This window comes from Saccopteryx leptura, chromosome 3, assembly GCF_036850995.1.
Source record: "Saccopteryx leptura isolate mSacLep1 chromosome 3, mSacLep1_pri_phased_curated, whole genome shotgun sequence".
In the NCBI taxonomy this organism is placed as follows: Eukaryota; Metazoa; Chordata; class Mammalia; order Chiroptera; family Emballonuridae; genus Saccopteryx; species Saccopteryx leptura.
The window spans coordinates 81533058-81550748 of record NC_089505.1 but is presented as its reverse complement, the minus strand read 5'-3'; the positions used below and the strand labels follow the sequence as shown (position 1 = coordinate 81550748).

At 49.3% G+C, this 17691-nt stretch overlaps 2 protein-coding genes across 2 annotated transcripts in view; both read left to right on the top strand.

Moving 5' to 3' along the window:
* ZIM2 (zinc finger imprinted 2) overlaps nt 1-13659 on the top strand; it is a 41620-nt gene extending 27961 nt beyond the window's left edge. The window contains 2 exon segments of the mRNA XM_066372614.1: nt 1764-1861; nt 13392-13659. Coding sequence (XP_066228711.1) covers nt 1764-1861; nt 13392-13659 — 366 coding nt within the window.
* Nucleotides 13415-17118, top strand: LOC136399478 (zinc finger protein 835-like). Its single transcript, XM_066374676.1, has 2 exons — nt 13415-13781; nt 15573-17118. The coding sequence occupies exon 2, from the start codon at nt 15613-15615 to the stop codon at nt 17104-17106; it is 1494 nt and encodes a 497-aa protein (XP_066230773.1). The 5' UTR covers nt 13415-13781; nt 15573-15612; the 3' UTR covers nt 17107-17118.
* Nucleotides 17119-17691: the final 573 nt, after the last annotated feature.

The window sequence follows — 17691 nt, the reverse complement described above, 5'->3', positions numbered from 1 at the left end:
TCAGGCGGGTCCTGTTTTCTTATCTATGCAGCTACCCTATGTCTTTTGATCAGATCATTTAATCCATTTACATTTAAGGTTATTATTGATATGTAATTATTTATTGCCATTTTATTCTTTAAAAGTGTATTCCTCTTTTGCTATATTCTTTTTCTCCTTTGATCTGTTTACAAAAGGCCCCTTAGCATTTCTTGCAGCCTTGGTTTGGTTGTAGTGAATTCCTTGAGGTTTTTTTTGTCTGGAAAGCTTTTTATTTCTCCTTCAATTTTAAACAATAGCCTTGCTGGATAAAGTAGTCTTGATTGTAGAATCTTGTTCTGCATTACTTTGAGTATTTCTTGCCATTCCCTTCTGGCCTCAAGTGTTTCTGTTGAGAAGTCAGAAATCATCCTTATGGGGGCTCCTGTGTAGGTGATAGTCTTTTTTTCTCTAGCTGCTTTTAATATTTTCTCTTTATCACTTAGCTTTGGTATTTTAATTATAATGTGTCTTGGTGTTGATTTCTTTGGGTTTCTTTTTTTTTCTTTTGATGGGGGGGGGGGGTTCTTTTTAATGGAGTTCTCTGTGCTTCCTGAACATGTGAGATGTTTTCCTGCCTTAATTGAGGGAAGTTTTCAGCTATGATATGCTTGAACAAAGTCTCTATCCCTTGTTCTTTCTCTTCTTCTTCAGGAACCCCTATGATGCGGATGTTATTTCTCTTCATGTTGTCACAGAGTTCTCTTAGAGTTTCCTCAGACTTTTTGAGTCTCTTTTCTTTTTTCTGCTCTGCTTCCATGCCTTTATTTATCATGTCCTCTAACTTGCTGATTCAATTCCCAGCTTCATCCATCCTGCTTTTAATTCCTTCCATTGTGTTCTTCATTTCTAATATTGTATTTGTCATTTCTGACTTATTTTTTTATTTATTATTTCAATGTCCTTTTTTATATTTGTTATCTCTTTATTTAGGTGTTCGTAATGACCATCTATTGTTGTTCTAATATCTTTGAGCATCCTAACAATTGTTATTTTAAACTCTGCTTCTGGTAATTTGGTTATATCTAATTTATTCAGGTCCTTTTCTGGGGATTTCTCTTGATTCATTTGTGTTGCATTTCTCTGCCTTCTCATCTTCTCTGTGTAAAAGAAGGTCTTGGCCCCTAGAGTCCACTGTGTGTGACCTCTGTTCCCTAGGTATGGTCTGTCTGCAGGCCTACCACCCCCTCTGCTGTTGCTGCCTAGGGTGTTTGGGTATGGGTGTTGCCAGTGCCTGCCCACTGGGGCTGTTGCTGTGGTTTCCGCTTTTCCTTCACAGAGTGGCTGTGATCACGTGCTCGGGTGTACAAGCCTTGGTGGCCTTGGCCTTCGCCTTGCCCCCGTGGGCGGCATTATGCTCGGCCCTGAGGACAGTGGCGAGCACCTTTGCTCAGCTGTGGGTCTCCGCCTGTTTCCGGGCTTCTGCCTCGCCCTTGCAGGAGGAGCCAACTCATGGGACGGCTGCAAGCCTTGGCTCCACAGGCCAGGTGGGACTGCGTGCCCATGCTCAGTAGCCGGACTCCGCCTGTTCTGGGCTTTTGGCTCCACTCCCACGGGAGGAGCCAGCTCCCAAGTCAGGCCACAAGCCTCAGTTCCACAGGCGGGGCAAGGCTGTGCTCCTGCACCCTTGCTCAAGGGCCGGTCTCCACCTCTTCCGGGGTTTCCGCCCTTCTCCCGCAGGCTGAATTACAGGTGGCCCACAGCTGGGCTTGACCACTTTTGCACGCCCCCTCCTCCCCAGCCAGGCAAGACTGAGCTCACACCTGGGCCCAGTGATGTCCACCCGGCTTCTGCCCTTGCTGACAGAACCTCGCTTCCGCATCCCACCACCGCCCGCCCTCAGGTGAGCCCTCAGCCATGTGGGTGGAGGCGCTGCAGCTCAGACCCTAAGACTCACTACTCTAGCCCCGAAAGCTCCCTCCTTCTAAGCGACTCTGCTCTGAGTGCCGCAGGAGAGCTTGTTTGGCTGGTGTCCTGCTTCCCTTTGCTGGTATTGCTGTTTCCAGGGGAAATATTCACTTCAGATTGGGGAGTGACTCGTCCCAGGGGTTAGGGTGGCTGTCTCCCAAAATGTTTCTCCCTGTGCCTCCTAGATTATACTCTCTTCCTACTACTCTGGTCCTCTCCTCTCTCCCCATCCCCTGGAGCCCCAGGGGGAGAGTGGTTGTGAGAGAGGTGTTCTGCGCGGTCCCTTAAAGAAGAATCCTGGGTCTGAGAAATCAGTCTCTTTCTCACAAACAGTATCCTGTCCTGTTTCCAGCTAAATACTGTCCATACACCTCTTCTAGGCTCTGGGCCTGTGGGCTGGGGCTTTGTTCCTGGGACTCGGGACCCTCCCCTCTCTGCTAAACTCACTTCCCGCCATGCGAGTCTCCCCTGGCTGCCTTTTGCTCCAGGGAGTTGGGCAGCCTTCTCCACATTTCCGCTTTTCCTACCAGTCTCGGTGTGGCTTCTTCAGTGTTCCTTGGGTGAAGAGTCCTTTTAGTTTAGTCCAAGTTGGTTTTTCCAGATGATAGTTCTTAAAATTAGTTTGTAATCCACTTTGGTTCTGGGAGGTGGGAGTTGGTACGTCCGCCTACTCCATCGCCATCTTGTCTCAATCCTCTTGAACACTTTTAACTTTCTACAGCCTCCTTCATTTTTTTTCCTTTAACCTCCAGGAAAGCCTACTCTTCAGAGTGATTTCTACCTCACCCCTCTCCTGTGAATTCTGCTTCTGTCCACAGGGTCATAGCTTCTGCCAGCCTTTATTAATCTCAGTCATTTATTTTATTTCTCCCTTCACCTCTCTTGCTAAGTCTACATTCTACCCCAGGGGTCGGGAACCTATGGCTCGCAAGCCAGATGTGGCTCTTTTGATGGCTGCATCTGGCTCACAGACAAATCTTTAATAAAAAAATAATAACGTTAAAAATATAAAACATTCTCATGTATTACAATCCTTTCATTTCCTACAGTTCATGTTCATGGTTGCGGGTGGCTGGAGCCGATCACAGCTGTCCTCCAGGACAACACCAAATTTTTATTGGATAATGTGTAACATACACGGGTCATTGTATGGCTCTCACGAAATTACATTTTAAAATATGTGGTGTTCATGGCTCTCTCAGCCAAAAAGGTTCCCGACCCCTGTTCTGCTGAATACGTTTTCTTTCACTTGCCTTATCTTTATTTTCTTAAGCTTTAATACGTCTACTTAAAAAGAAGAATATTCAATTACCTCAATCAAAGGGTTTCACTCAGGCTATAATCAGATTTCCCTAATCATCTTTGTGATGGTTTTTTGCAGTTGGCTTGTTTGAATCTGAATCCAGACATGGTCCCCTGATTGCATTTCGTAGTCTGATCTCTTGAAGCTCTCTTAATCTAAAGCAGTCTCCTCTCAATATTTGCAATGCCTTGTGTGATCCCAACCATAATGTAGTTAACACTTTCCTCCTCTCTCCACCCAGTTTCTAATATGTTTAACTGTTTTGGTACTTTCCTAATAGGCAGGTGTAATTTTTGTAAGTTTAGCGGCACTCATTTTAAAAGAACTTTTATTTTAAATTGTGGTAAAAATGCATACTATCATTTATCATCTCAAACACTTTTAAGTGTACAGTACAGTTCAGTAGTGTTAAAGTATAGTCACTTTTTTTTATCTTGCAAAACTAAAACTCTTTACCATGTTAGACAGTAACTCCCCTGCCATTCATTCCTCCGAACCCTGGTAATCATCATCCTAATACTCATTTTCCTATTTCCTTTAGCAGGCATCCCCAAACTACGGCTGGCAGGCTGCATGCGGCCCCCTGAGGCCATTTATCTGGCCCCCACCGCACTTCCGGAAGGGGCACCTCTTTCATTGGTGGTCAGTGAGAGGAGCACTCTATGTGGCGGCCCTCCAACGGTCTGAGGGACAGTGAACTGGCCCCCTGTGTAAAAAGTTTGGGGACCCCTGCAAAGCTTTGTGTGATCACACTGGAAGAAACTGGGTCAGTTGTCTTATAGAATGTCCCCCGTTCTAAATCTGTTCACTTTCTCTGGTGTCCATGAGCTTATTCCTCTCTGAATTTTCTGTCAATGGAAATTCTCAACTCTGGAGACTTACTGTATTTCCCCATGTATAAGACACTGCCATGTATAAGACGCACATTAATTTGGGGGCCTGGAATTTGGGGAAAAAAAAAGCTATTACATTAAGTTATTGAACTCAAGTTTTATTCGTCATAAAATTCATACAACTCCTCATCCGCATGAAAAAGTGGGAAATGCAAGTAAAAAATCTACAACCGATTGGCTCACTGATAGAGCATCAGCCTGGCCTGTGGAAGTCCCGGGTTTGATTTCTGACCAGGGCATACAGGAGAAGCACCCATCTGCTTCTCCACCCTTCCCCCTCTCCTTCCTCTCTATCTCTCTCTTCCCTTCCCGCAGCCAAGGATCCATTGGAGCAAAGTTGGTCCGGGTGCTGAGGATGGCTCCATGGCCTCTGCCTCAGGTGCTAGAATGGCTCCAGTTGCAATGGAGCAACAGCCCAGAGGGGCAGAGCATCGCCCTCCGGTGGACATGCCGGGTGGATCCCGGTCAGGCACATGCGGAAGTCTATCTCTCTGCCTCCCCGCTTAACGTCAGGAAAAAGAAAAGAAAAGAGGTGGTGGACACTCCCGGAGAGGGACACTCCTAGGCCAGGGCTGCAGGCCCCCTCCCCGGGAGCCTTAACTAGAACAAGTCAGGAATCATCAGCCTCAAATAACTCCATCCTGATGGTTCTTTCATGCCACAAATGGCAGCAGTGACCACAGGGGTAATTAGTTAACTCTGCCTGTCACCCTGGGACTGTCTGGAACATATGGAAGAGGTAGCCTCCCCACTTGACACACCTGAGCTGCCTGCAAGGTGGACCCCCACTCTGTTAACTTGGACTTCCGGCTTGCTGCCTGACGGGCTGCTTTCCTGGGGGGCTCCCTGCTCCACTCACCCCATTCCTGACCTATTGGACAGTGTGGGCACTGCTCTCGGGGTCAGGTTTTTGTTTTCTTTAGAAACACTTGTGTTTTTAAGCCCTTTTTGTGATGATACAAGTCACACATATTCCTTGAAGATGAGAAAAGAACATGTTTTTTTCTTTGAATGTTTGTAGTTCCCTCTTCCAGATATATTTGCTGCGAAAAGGGGTCTAAAATGGTCCATGATCCATTCTGCATAGATTTGTAAATAAGATAAAGATGTTTTTATGAAATAGTATCCTACTATTAACACCTTTTTGAAGGGTGTTTTTTTCCTAATGTATCGTGACCATCTTCCCATATCCATACATAGACACCTCAGTTTCATCTCTCAGGTAGATAGATGTTTTCTCATTTAGCCTTCTTGGGTTGGAAACCAAGGTTGGTAATTTATCTCTTTTGTGTAAGTTGCTGCTATAGTTACACTTCCTGCTCTACCTTGGGCCTTAGTGTTTTCCTTATCAGCTTGCTCTTACGTCTTTGCCCCATGGTCATGCACCCTAAGGGGTAATTCCCAGCAGTGGAATTTCTGGGCCAAAAGGTATGTGTGTCTTCAAGGCCTTGGAAACAATGGCAAGGTCTGAAAGTAGCTTTCTCTAGGGAACAGCTTAATTCCTCAGTTTTCCCCCACACTTCTTAAATCAGAACTGAAGTCAGGCCTGGAAAAGTAGTTTGTTAGAACCCTAACTTGAACATCGTTTTATTAAGTTTCTTTTCCTCACTAAGCAAATAAGAATATTAAAATTTTAAGAAGGAAAGAGGCTAATAAACTTCCTAATAGTCTCAGACACTTGAATTCAACCAAGCCCAGGAGTAGTTATATGTTCATAGGCAGGAGGGTCCCTGGCAGAGGAGGGCGAGTGTGGGCCAGGCTGACATAAAGACCAAATCTCAGCCCATTTTTAGAAGTTGATTAAACCTTGGTTTTTAGGAAATGAGGCAATAGCATCTCCTGATGGAACTCCAAAAGGGCCCCACAGTGCCTAGTACCTAGTAAGCATTCTTACCCTGTTTTCATTTACTTTTTAAAGTTCTCTTAGTGACAGTTAATAAACGATGGAACTGTAAACCAGAGTTACACACCAAAACACAACCACATTTTATCAGACAGACTTCAGTCTTCTCTGTACAAAGTTTTTCTCCGTGGAAGGGTTTTTGCATATGCATGTCACATAAGTTCTCTTTCTCTCACTTATTTCCTAAATGACCCCATGACGTGAAGATTTGAATAACAGAGTAGAAAGCATTGTAGTGTCCTTGTTTTCTAGGATGGTTTTCCCCCACACGGTATGACGAGATGAGATATGATAAACAGGTCTTGTGACTCTTGAGAAATCTTCCTAAATTTGGTTCTGGAGGGAGGCCGTGCCATTTGTAGCCCCCCAGCAAAGAGTCGCCAGGGCAGTGAAATATGTGACAAGTCCTCCTCCCTCCTGAGTGAGTGACGGTTGCTCATCATTTACCCTCTTTCCAAGTTCACTGCACCTGAAGAGTCATTCTGAACTGACAGGATGAGTTGAGCAGAGTTTGTTGTGGCAAAGAAATGCCTTGGCCATGCTCGAGATAAATAAGCACTTGACAAACTTTACCAGCATTTGGACATTTATCACTTAGTCAACAAAAGAATTTGCCTATTTGATAAGCCAAAAAACAAACAAAAAAACTCCACGCCATTCTTTGCCTACTAATGAATTATCTCCCCTACCCCCACATGCTTTTATACTTTTCTGGGTGTAATCTAGGTCCGTTGCCTACAGCTATGTTTTTGTGCTTGTCCTTTTTTTTTTTTATTTTTTTTTTTTATTTTTCTGGAGTGAGAAGCAGAGAGACAGACTCCTTCCTGCATGCGCCTGACTGGGATCCACCCGGCATGCCCACTAGGGGGCAATGTTCTGCCTATCTGGGGCATTGCTCCATTGCAACCGGAGCCATTCTAGCGCCCGAGGCAGAGGCCATGGAGCCGTCCTCAGCACCCAGGCCAACTTTGCTCCAGTGGAGCCTTGATGGCAGGAGGGGAAGAGACAGAGAGAAAGGAGAAGGGGAAGAGTGGAAAAGCAGATGGGCCCTTCTCCTATGTGCCCTGGCCAGGAATTGAACCCAGGACTTCCATACACAGGACCAGCGCTCTACCGCTGAGTCAGCTGGCCAGGAAAAATACAAGGGGCTCTTGCCCTGGCTAGATACCCAAGTAGTTAGGGCATCATCCTGAAGTACAGAGGTTGCTGGTTCAGTCCCTGGTCAGGGCACATATAGGAACAGATAGATATTTCTGTCTCTCTCTCTCTCTCTCTCTTTCTTCCTCTCTCTAAAAGTTAATAAATTTAAAAATATTAAAAGTCCCTGGCCATTTTTTATCTGAGGTCTGATTCAATGCAAGTCAAGGACTTCACCAGAAGAAGAGGCAACTAACTATTCCAGAAGAAAAATAGGCCATCTTGGACTTGCAGAGATCTGGTCTGGAGTCTTCACATATTACCCTCAGAGCACCCTACTTTTACCCAACAGAATATGGCAAAGGTGATGACATGTCACTCACATAATTACCCGAGATCTACTCTCTGATCAGAAGACTTCCCACTTCATTCATTTCCATGACCTGGCTAGCTCCATTGTCACTGGAGTTTGAGATGCCCAGAAGTGTGTGTAGGGGAGAGAAACATGGCCCGTATAAAGGGGCCAGTGTGACCTGGCTCTAACCTGCTGTCATTTCAGAAGTCGAGGCTCTGTACTGCACCCCTTGTGGTTTGTTCCTTTTTTAGTTTTCTTTGTGTGTTTTTTTTAATTCAATGAGAGGAGGGGTGGCAGAGAGAGAGACTCCTGCATGCACCCAGTGGTTGAATCACACGCTGATTCAGGATGTCGCTGTGACGGGATTTTTTTGTAGGTGTGAACGTCAACAGTCTGTTTACTCCTAAGTAAAGCACACCCTCAGTAATGCAGGTGGGCCTCGTCCAATCAGTTGAAGGTTTTAAGAGCAAAAAACCCCAGAGGCTTCCTTGAAGAAGAAGAAATTCTGTCTCAAGACTGCAGCATCAGGCCTGACTGTGGTGACACAGTGGATAGAGCATCAACCTGGAATGCTGAGGTCGCCGGTTCAAAACCCTAGGCTTGCCCGGTCAAGGTGCATATGGGAGTTGATGCTTCCTGCTCCTTACCCCTTCTTTCTCTCTCTCTCTCTCTCTCTCTCTCTCTCTTTTTCTCCTCTTCTCTAAAAATGAATTTTTTTTTTTTTTTCATTTTTCTGAAGCTGCAAACAGGGAGAGACAGTCAGACAGACTCCCGCATGCGCCCGACCGGGATCCACCCGGCACGCCCACCAGGGGCGACGCTCTGCCCACCAGGGGGCGATGCTCTGCCCATCCTGGGCGTCGCCATGTTGCGACCAGAGCCACTCTAGCGCCTGAGGCAGAGGCCACAGAGCCATCCCCAGCGCCCGGGCCATCTTTGCTCCAATGGAGCCTTGGCTGCGGGAGGGGAAGAGAGAGACAGAGAGGAAAGCGCGGCGGAGGGGTGGAGAAGCAAATAGGCGCTTCTCCTATGTGCCCTGGCCGGGAATCGAACCCGGGTCCTCCGCACGCTAGGCCGACGCTCTACCGCTGAGCCAACCGGCCAGGGCTCTAAAAATGAATTTAAAAAAAGACTGCAGCATCAGCCTGACCAGGCAGTGGCGCAGTAGATACAGCATGGGCCTGAAATGCTGAGGACCCAGGTTGGAACCCCCGAGGTCTCTGGGTTGAGCGTGGGCTCATCTGGCTCTAGCATGGGGTCAGCAGCTTAAGTGTGGCATCATAGACATGACTCTATGGTGGCTGGCTTGAGCCCAAGGTCACTGGCTTGAGCAATGGGTCACTGGCTCTGCTGGAGCCCCCCCCCCACACACACACAAACCTCTGGTCAAGGCACATATGAGAAAGCAATCAATAAACAGCTTAGGAGCTGCAACAAAGAATTGATGCTTCTCATCTCTCTCCCTTCCTGTCTATCTGTCCCTATCTGTCCCTCTCTCTGTCACACACACACAAAAAGAATTGGTACTTCTCATCTCTCTCCCTTCCTGTCTGTCTCTCCCTCAAAAGAAGAAGAAGAAGGAGGAGGAGGAGGGAGGGAGGAGGAGGAGGAGGAGGAGGAGGAGGAGGAGGAGGAGGAGGAGAAGAAGAAGAAGAAGAAGAAGAAGAAGAAGAAGAAGAAGAAGAAGAAGAAGAAGAAGAAGAAGAAGAAGAAAGAAGAAGGAAGAAGAAGAAGAAGAAGAAGAAGAAGAAGAAGAAGAAGAAGAAGAAGAAGAAGAAGAAGAAGAAGAAAGAAGAAGGAGGAGAAAGAAGAAGGAGAAGAAGAAGGAGAAGAAGAAGAAGGAGGAAGAGAAGGAAGAAGAAGAAGGAGAAGAAGAAGAAGAAGAAGAGGAAGAAAGAAGAAAGAAGAAGAAGAAGAGAAGGAGGAGGAGGAGGAGGAGGAGGAGGAGAAGGCTGCAACATCGGCTCTTGCCCGCCAGCCCTGCAGACTGTAGATCTACATACAGTTCCTGCAGTCATGCGAGCTGATTCTGTAAAATAAAGCTCAGTCTCTGACAGATGGATAGACAAATAGATATAAATACATACATATATGGCTGGTTGAAAAAATTTAAGGGATGAAGCCAAGGACAAAACTTACAGACACAGACACCAATGTGGGGATTGCAGGAGGTGGAGGAGGGGTTCAGGGGTCTCAAACTCGCGGCCCGCCCACCAATTTTGTGCGGCCCGCAGACTAATCAAACTTCGTGGATTAGTCTGCGGGCCAGTCTGCTGGCCGCACAAAATTGGTGGGCGGGCTGCGAGTTTGAGACCCCTGGGTTAGATGGTGGTGGAGGGAGACTTGCCTTGGGGTGCTGAGCACACAATGCGATATACAGGTGATGGATGATAGAACTGTGCACATGAAACCTGTATAATTTTATGTACCAATGTCACCCCATTAAATTCAATTAAAATATTAAAAAACAAAACAAAAAAACTACATGTCTATGCAGAGTGGGATCTTTTTGTACCTGAAAGGGGCTGACCCTTATAGGCAAGGTTTGGGAATGACCTCCTGTCTTGAGGAGCAGCTGGAAGATCTTTGCACACTTCTTATAGAGGAGTGGGTGCAATCACACCAGTGTGTGTGAGCCCAGACGGTATGTGACTCAGCACATTTAAGTCTGTCTAATCCATTGCAAGACACGACCCTAATTTCCCACCCCTCCTTGAGTCTATCCACCCCCTTTGCAACGTGCATGTTGTACCGCTCCTTGTATCTGGGCTGTCCTTGAATGTCAGTGGAATGCCGTGAATGTGGAAAATTTGCCACGCTGAGCCTAGGACTTGAAAGGCTTTGAGGTTTCCACGAACTCTCGCTGAACCCCACTTGGCAGCCCCAGGAGAGAGCGCAGGTGGGCCTGTTGGTAAGGTGACCAACTTTTTTAAAATGAAGGGAGGACAAAAATAAATTGAAGAAAACAATATCATAAATAAAAGAAACATTTTACTCATTGCAACAATAATACACTATACTATGATCAATGCATAATAAAAAGGTTTGTCATATTTTATATTGTAATTATTCTTACATGCCTATTAATTTTTAATAATAATTGTAAGAAAAGTACTCATTTAGATACAAATACGTTACATCACATGCAATGGATTGACTCTGCATCGATCGAATACGGACATTTACAAATGAGTCTTCCGGTATCAAAAAGGAGGACATGTAGGAGGACACTTTTCAAGGGAGGACTGAACTTACAAAAGAAGGACTGTCTTCTCTGATTGAGGACAATTGGTCACCTTACTGTTGGAGGATTCTCAGATGACCCAGGCCCAGCAGGCTTACAGCAACCACCGATGTGTGCATGGACCCAGCGGAACCCAGAAGGACCCAGCCAAACCCAGACCCTAACTAATAAAAAAAATAACATGCTTCTTGTTTATGGTCACTGAAACAGTTCACTCGGCCTTCCCTGTACCATGTACTGGGCGGCTTAGACAACAGAGATGGATTGTGTCACAGTCCTGGAGGCCTGAAGTCTGAAACGGAAGTGTCAGTTGATCGGTGCCTTCTGAGGGTTGGGAGGGAAAGGTCTGTTCCAGGCCAGTCTCCTTGGTGTTGTTGTGAGTCGGGGGCACAGAGAGAGAGATCAGCAGACGAAATCATCAAGGACTAGCAAAGGACTACCGCTCGCTCAGGCAAATGGCCCTGAGTTCACGCTGTGTCCTAATTTTATTCACAAGACTTCAAAAAGCTTGTTTACTGAGAAATTGGCATAACATCAAGTGTAACTTTTACTTAAAGATACATGGAGTGCACCTGCAAGATACCTTAGTAATAACATAATATCAGAAGGCATTAATTGCTATTGCTTCTATGGATCCCATAACATTCCTCTCCTTATCTTTTTTTTTTTTTTTTTTTTTATTTTTCTGAAGCTGGAAACGGGGAGAGACAGTCAGACAGACTCCCGCATGCGCCCGACAGGGATCCACCCGGCACGCCCACCAGGGGGCGATGCTCTACCCCTCCGGGGCATCGCTCTGTTGCGACCAGAGCCATTCTAGCACCTGGGGCAGAGGCCAAGGAGCCATCCCCAGCGCCCAGGCCATCTTTGCTCCAATGGAGCCTCGGCTACGGGAGGGGAAGAGAGAGACAGAGAGGAAGGAGAGGGGGAGGGGTGGAGAAGCAAATGGGCGCCTCTCCTGTGTGCCCTGGCCGGGAATCGAACCCGGGACTTCTGCACGCCATGCCGACGCTCTACCACTGAGCCAACTGGCCAGGGCCTCCTCTTCTTATCTTAAGGGATAACCTTGGAAAGTACAGAAATCTTATGAGAATGTTTTACTGAGAAGAGCCCAGCAACTGCCTTCAGTCACATAGACCTGTTTCAGTGATCCGCCTTCAAGTCACAAAACAATTTTCTTGGCAAAACATTCTTTTCTTGTTGGCTGTGTTCCCAACCAAGGCCATGCAATGGGTTATTCCACTACACCTTGGTTTGTGGATGGACGTCTAATCCCTGTATTTGAATGGTTCCTGATTTTTATTTCCAAGGGTGGGGGTGGAGAGAAGCTTCCTAGTGCTCAAAAATGCTACACCTTGGCTGGGTAGCTCAGTTGGAGCACCGATTGGACACGCTAAGGTTGCGAGGCCATTGTAAAATCAATCCGCCCAATCAGAGCACATATGAGAATCAACCAATAAATGCATAAATAAGTGGCACAATAAATCGATATCTCTCCATTACTTTCTCTCTAAAGTAGACAGCTCACAAAAATTAGGGGATATTTGAAAATGAATATGAAGATATAAATATCTTCTAATTTTTGTGAGAAATAAAATGCTGCAGTCTTCTGAGCCCCCAACACGGTTTATAAGAACTAGGTATGTAAGAGATATATTTTTTAAATAATCAAATATAAAACTAAGCCAGAAAGACTTCCGTGGGTTCAAACCACAAGCTTTATTCTTTATTCTTACACTTGTGGGACCTGCTGGGAGGGGCACTGGTCTGCGAACACCCCCCGCACCCACCTCCCCCACCCCCGCTTGGAGGGACACTGGGCACCTTCCTTCCACAGTTACGCCAGAAGCTTTCGGGAGGATGAAGGGAAACACACATGCCCTTGATTGAGGTCTATGTACAAAATTAAAATGTGATGTGAGAAGAAAGCACGTGTGATCATTGAATGAGAAGCCTTGAGGGTACGTAAAATAACATGGTGTCTTCTCCCAATTGGTGGCGCACTGATGTAGGTGAAATACATTCCCATTTCCCATTCTGTGTTCACATGTTTCTCTCCTCCACATCCTCTGAAAGCGATCTGTGCTCGTTTTTCTAACGAATGAGGAAAGCATTTATTATGAAAGCTAACAGCGTTCGGACAGGGAAGCAGTTAAAAATAACGGTTTCCCTGGCCCGTGTTCATAGTAACTATAACAATCTTGTGCTCACCTCAGTGGACTTGTCATCTGCTTTGCTCTGGACCGGAACCACAACAAACCCTGAGACAAAGGACTTCCATGACATCCTGGTGAAATGTGGGTTCTAAACTCCAACTCCCACCCCTTTTGTGCTGTGTGTCCTTGGGTAATGACTTAGCTTCTCTGGTCTTCAGACTCGGATTTTCCTAAACCTGCAGGCTCAGGCCTTTCCTGGGCAAAGAGGAGACCAGCCTTTGTAGAATTGGTCCCGCCCACCATGCTGCCAACCTGATGTGATGGGCGGGGCTCTAAATGGGACACGCCCAAGCCCCGCCCCAGCCCTCACTTGCGCAGACGCACCGCCTACTGAAAGTTGTAGTTTCATTAACCCAGGCGCTGCGGCCCCGCGTCGGGGCGGGTATGCGGCGCAGAACCTTCTGGGAATTGTAGTTTATGGAGCCTGGCGACGGACGTGGGCTTCCAGTGCGCACCCGTGAACGCTCCGACCTGGCTCCTGGTGCTCCTCCGCGGCGCCATCTTTCTTGACCTGTGGTGCTTCTGTGACCACGCCTCGGCGAGACGAAGCGGGTCACCGGAGGTCCGCGCGGGCGGTGTGGCCGGAGACCAAGGAGAACCTAACCCAAACCCATCGGGATGGGCGGCAGCTGCCCCTAGGCCTTCGGAGCTGGTCCCGCGGCGCGAGGACGAGAGTTTGTGATGCGCGCACGTGGACGTGTCCGTGTGTCTGCGAGGTCCCCGCACGCCCGTGATTCCAGCGCTGTGTGCACGTGTCACCGTGTGTTCGCCCTAGCGTGACTCCAGAACTTCGTGCCCGTGCAGGTGTGTAACTCTTTCGTGACACTCATCCTGGGCGTATGAGACTGTCTGCACGTGTCCCTGTATTTGCACATGCCGGACTCTGGTGGCATGTGCATCAGCGAGCGTGTGTCTATGCAGGCGGGGACCTCCACACGTGTGTGACTTTGGCCCGTGGGCGTGCCTGGGTGTACAGCTGTGCAGGATAGCTCAGTGCTTGTGCCTGGGTGTGCCTGAGTGTGACTCTGCATGTAGAGGGCCATGTGTGTCCTCTTGTGTGTGTAGCTGCGTGTGCATGAGTAAGGGTGACCAAGTGCACTCGAGGCCACGCGGGTGTACAAGACTGCCTGCCTCCTGTGTGTGCGGAGGACTGTGTACCACAGCATAGGGGTGACTGTGTAAGGGTGTGTGAATGCCAGGGTGGAGTTGGGGGTGCTGTAATTGTGCCCTTGAGGTGTGATTGTGTGCAACTGAGTGTGTGTCTGTGTGCGACATGATGTATGTCCGCCTTGAGTGTCTGTGTCTCCCCTTCAGTTACCTGTTTGTGTGTGTGGTCTTCCTGGGTAAACACCCCTGAATTTACACACAACCTCTCTCTGTCTCTCTGTCTCTCACATACACACACACTGAACACTTTGCATTTTAGCTCTGTCTGCCTGTGTCCGCCCCATTTCTTTGTCTCACAGATGCCAAAAGGACCCACTGAGGTATGGCGGCCAGAGCAGGATTCACAACCTGAGTGACATGGATAGGACCTGATGCTCCCAAGACCATGAATGGGGTAGCAGTACCCTCTCTGGGAACCTAACTGGGCTGATATGGGCCTGAAGGCTGACTGTGGTGGTGGCAGTGGGACCAGGTCTCTGCTTAGAAGTCATTTGCTCAGTTGCACCTGTGCTGGAGGAAGACCATTCAAGGCCCCTGGAATAGACAGTGCGAAGGCCGTGGGGAAGGAGCGTGCCTGGTGTATTTGTGCCACAGGGGACAGACCTGTGGTTGGAGCAGTGCATGCCCAGGGCAGGCTAGGGTGTTGTAGAGGAGTGTGTGGCGTGGACTAACTCTTCTCCCAAAAAATGGAACTGTCCCTGTAGCTGTAAGTCAGCTTGGGCTGCTGTAACAAAATATCATGGACCAAGTGGCTTAAACAATAGATATTTGTTACAGTTGTGGAGGCTGGAAGTACAAAGATCAGGGTGATAGCAGCGTCTGGTGGGGACTCTTTTCCAGCCTTGTAGGCAGTCACCTTTTCACTGGGTCCTCACATGGTGGAAACAGTCATGTCTGGTCTCTTCCTCTTCTCATGAGGACACTAATCCCGTGGTGGGGGCCCCACCTTCATGACCTCATCTAACACTAATCACCTCCCTAAAGCCCACCTCTAAATACTCATCACATAGGGGGTTGGACTTGTACACCTGAGAACTTGAGAAGGGGTACATTTTGGTCCTAGTACAAAGCTGTATTTTTAAGAGCTGAAGGATTCATGCTTTTGCAGGCTCTTTTAAAATTGCTTTCAGTTCCATTAAGTCAGTGATTCTGAACCAGGGGTGGTGTTCCCACAGAAGCTACTTGGCAACATCTACGGACATTTTAGCTTGTTGCACCTGGGTGGTGGGGGGCAGACCTACTGACATACAGTGTGTAGCCACCAGGGATGTGGCTCTACCAACTCCAAGGCACAGGCCCGTCTCAGGCTGGAGTGATATGATCCAACCGGTCACCCGTACAGAGGTTGAGATCCAGCACTGGGCTTTTCTCGGCACAGGAAAATGACAACCTTCTTTGGTTTTGTTCTCTTATTTCTTCCAAATCCAGTACAGGAACGTGAAATAAAGGCTGTAGCTTGAGAGCAGGGATGGACGGACCCCTGGCCACTGCTGCCTCCCAGGGCTCTGAGTTGGGAGAAGCCTGGATACACCAGGGTCACTTCAAGGACAAGCAGGACCACCAGGAGAGCTGTTTGAAGCCAGAGAGCCATGAGAAAGACCCTGCTGGGGACAGTGACAGTGCCACGGATGGGGGTGACACTGGTGGAATTCTGGGAACCAGACCAAACCCTCTCGTTACCCAGGCCTCACGCCAGCCCGGGAGGCAGGGCGTACAGGGAAAGAACCCGAAGCAGGCCGCGGACGCTGGGGGCCCTGGGAAGCCTTGGAAGTGTGAGGACTGCGGCAAGGCCTTCAGCCAGGGCTCCTACCTGGCAGCTCACCGGCGCACGCACACAGGCGAGCGGCCACACGTGTGTCCTGACTGCGGCAAGGCCTTCACACGCCCCGTGCTCCTGGTGCAGCACCGGCGCGTGCACACAGGCGAACGGCCCTTCGCCTGCGACCAGTGTACCCAGGCCTTCCGGGGCCGCACGGCTCTGCAGGAGCACCAGCGCGTGCATACCGGGGAGAAGCCATTCGCGTGCGGGCAGTGCCCCAAGACCTTCCGCCTCTCTTCTTCGCTGCTCAGTCACCAGCGCACGCACACGGCCGAGCGACCCTACGTCTGCAGCCAGTGTGCCAAGGCCTTCATGCAGGCAGCGCACCTGCGGCAGCACCGGCGCACACACACGGGCGAGCGGCCCCATGCTTGCGAGGACTGTGGCCGCGCCTTCAGCCACCGGTGGTCCCTGGTGCAGCACCGGCGCGTGCACACGGGTGAGAAGCCCTACACGTGCCCCGAGTGCGGCCTGTCCTTCAGCCAGAGTGCCTCGCTGGCAGGGCACCAGCGCATCCACACCGGCGAGAAGCCATTTGCCTGCGTGCAGTGCGGCAAGGCCTTCACGCAGGTCTCCCAACTGAACCAGCACCGGCGCGTGCACACAGGCGAGCGGCCCTATGTGTGCGGGGACTGTGGTCGCACCTTCAGCCACCAGTCGCACTTGGCGCAACACCACCTGCTGCACACGGGTGCCAGGCCCTACAAGTGTCAGGAGTGCGGGGCTACCTTCGGTCACGTGTCCTCCGTCCTGGAGCATGAGAGGCTCCACACCGGCGAGAAGCCCTTCCGCTGTGGGGACTGTGGCAAGGGCTTCAGCCAGGACGCGGCGCTCACCCTGCACCGGCGCACACACACTGGGGAGCGGCCCTACGCGTGCCCGGAGTGCGGCAAGGCCTTCCGCCACCGTGATCACCTGATCCAGCACCACATGGTGCACACTGGGGAGCGGCCCTACGATTGTGGCAGCTGCGGCAAGGCCTTCCGCCGCTCCTCCACCCTCATCCAGCACCAGAGGACGCACTCCGACAAGAAGGCCCACAGCGTGCAGCCTGGGCAGGGACACCCCTGCCCCGGGGAGCAGAAACCTGTTAGCAGTAGTGAACCTGCAGAAATCTTTGGGGACCAGCAGAACGAGAGCTAAGGTTCACGGGGCCTCCTGTACCAGGTCCTGTGCTGAGGGCTTTCCATCTCCAACCTCATGTCACTAGTGGGGAGATACCCTATCATCTCAGTACTGTCTGTGAGGAAACACAAGCTCAGAAAAGCTCTGTGATTTGCCCAAGGTCACCCAGGAAGGGTGTCCAAGGGCTGGGTCTGCACCTTGCATCTGCTGGATGCCCTGACTCCCTCCTCCCCACCGCCTCTAGTTTAAAATTGTAAATTTGACCCACCACAGCAGACCCAAAGGCATCTGTGGGTTTCTGGGAGTAATGGTTAATTTCATGATTGAGCAGGTATTTGTTCAATGAATTAATCAAAGGCCCAGCCCCTTCAGTGAGGGCCTGGGAGGAGAGAGTATGTCCATTATTTTTTTGTTTTGCTTTTTTTTTTATGTAACAGAGACGGAGAGAGGGACAGACAGACAGGAAGGGAGAGAGAAGCATCTATCCTTTGTTGCGGCGCCTTAGTTGTTCTAAGATTGCTTTCTCATATGGGCCTTGACCAGGGGGCTCAAGCTGGTGAGCCTTGCTTAAACTAGATGAGCCCACTCTCACACTGGCGACCT

Coding starts and splice junctions, on each gene's coding strand:
- LOC136399478 (XM_066374676.1), top strand. CDS start 15,613: ATGGACGGACCCCTGGCCACTGCTGCCTCCCAGGGCTCTGAGTTGGGA.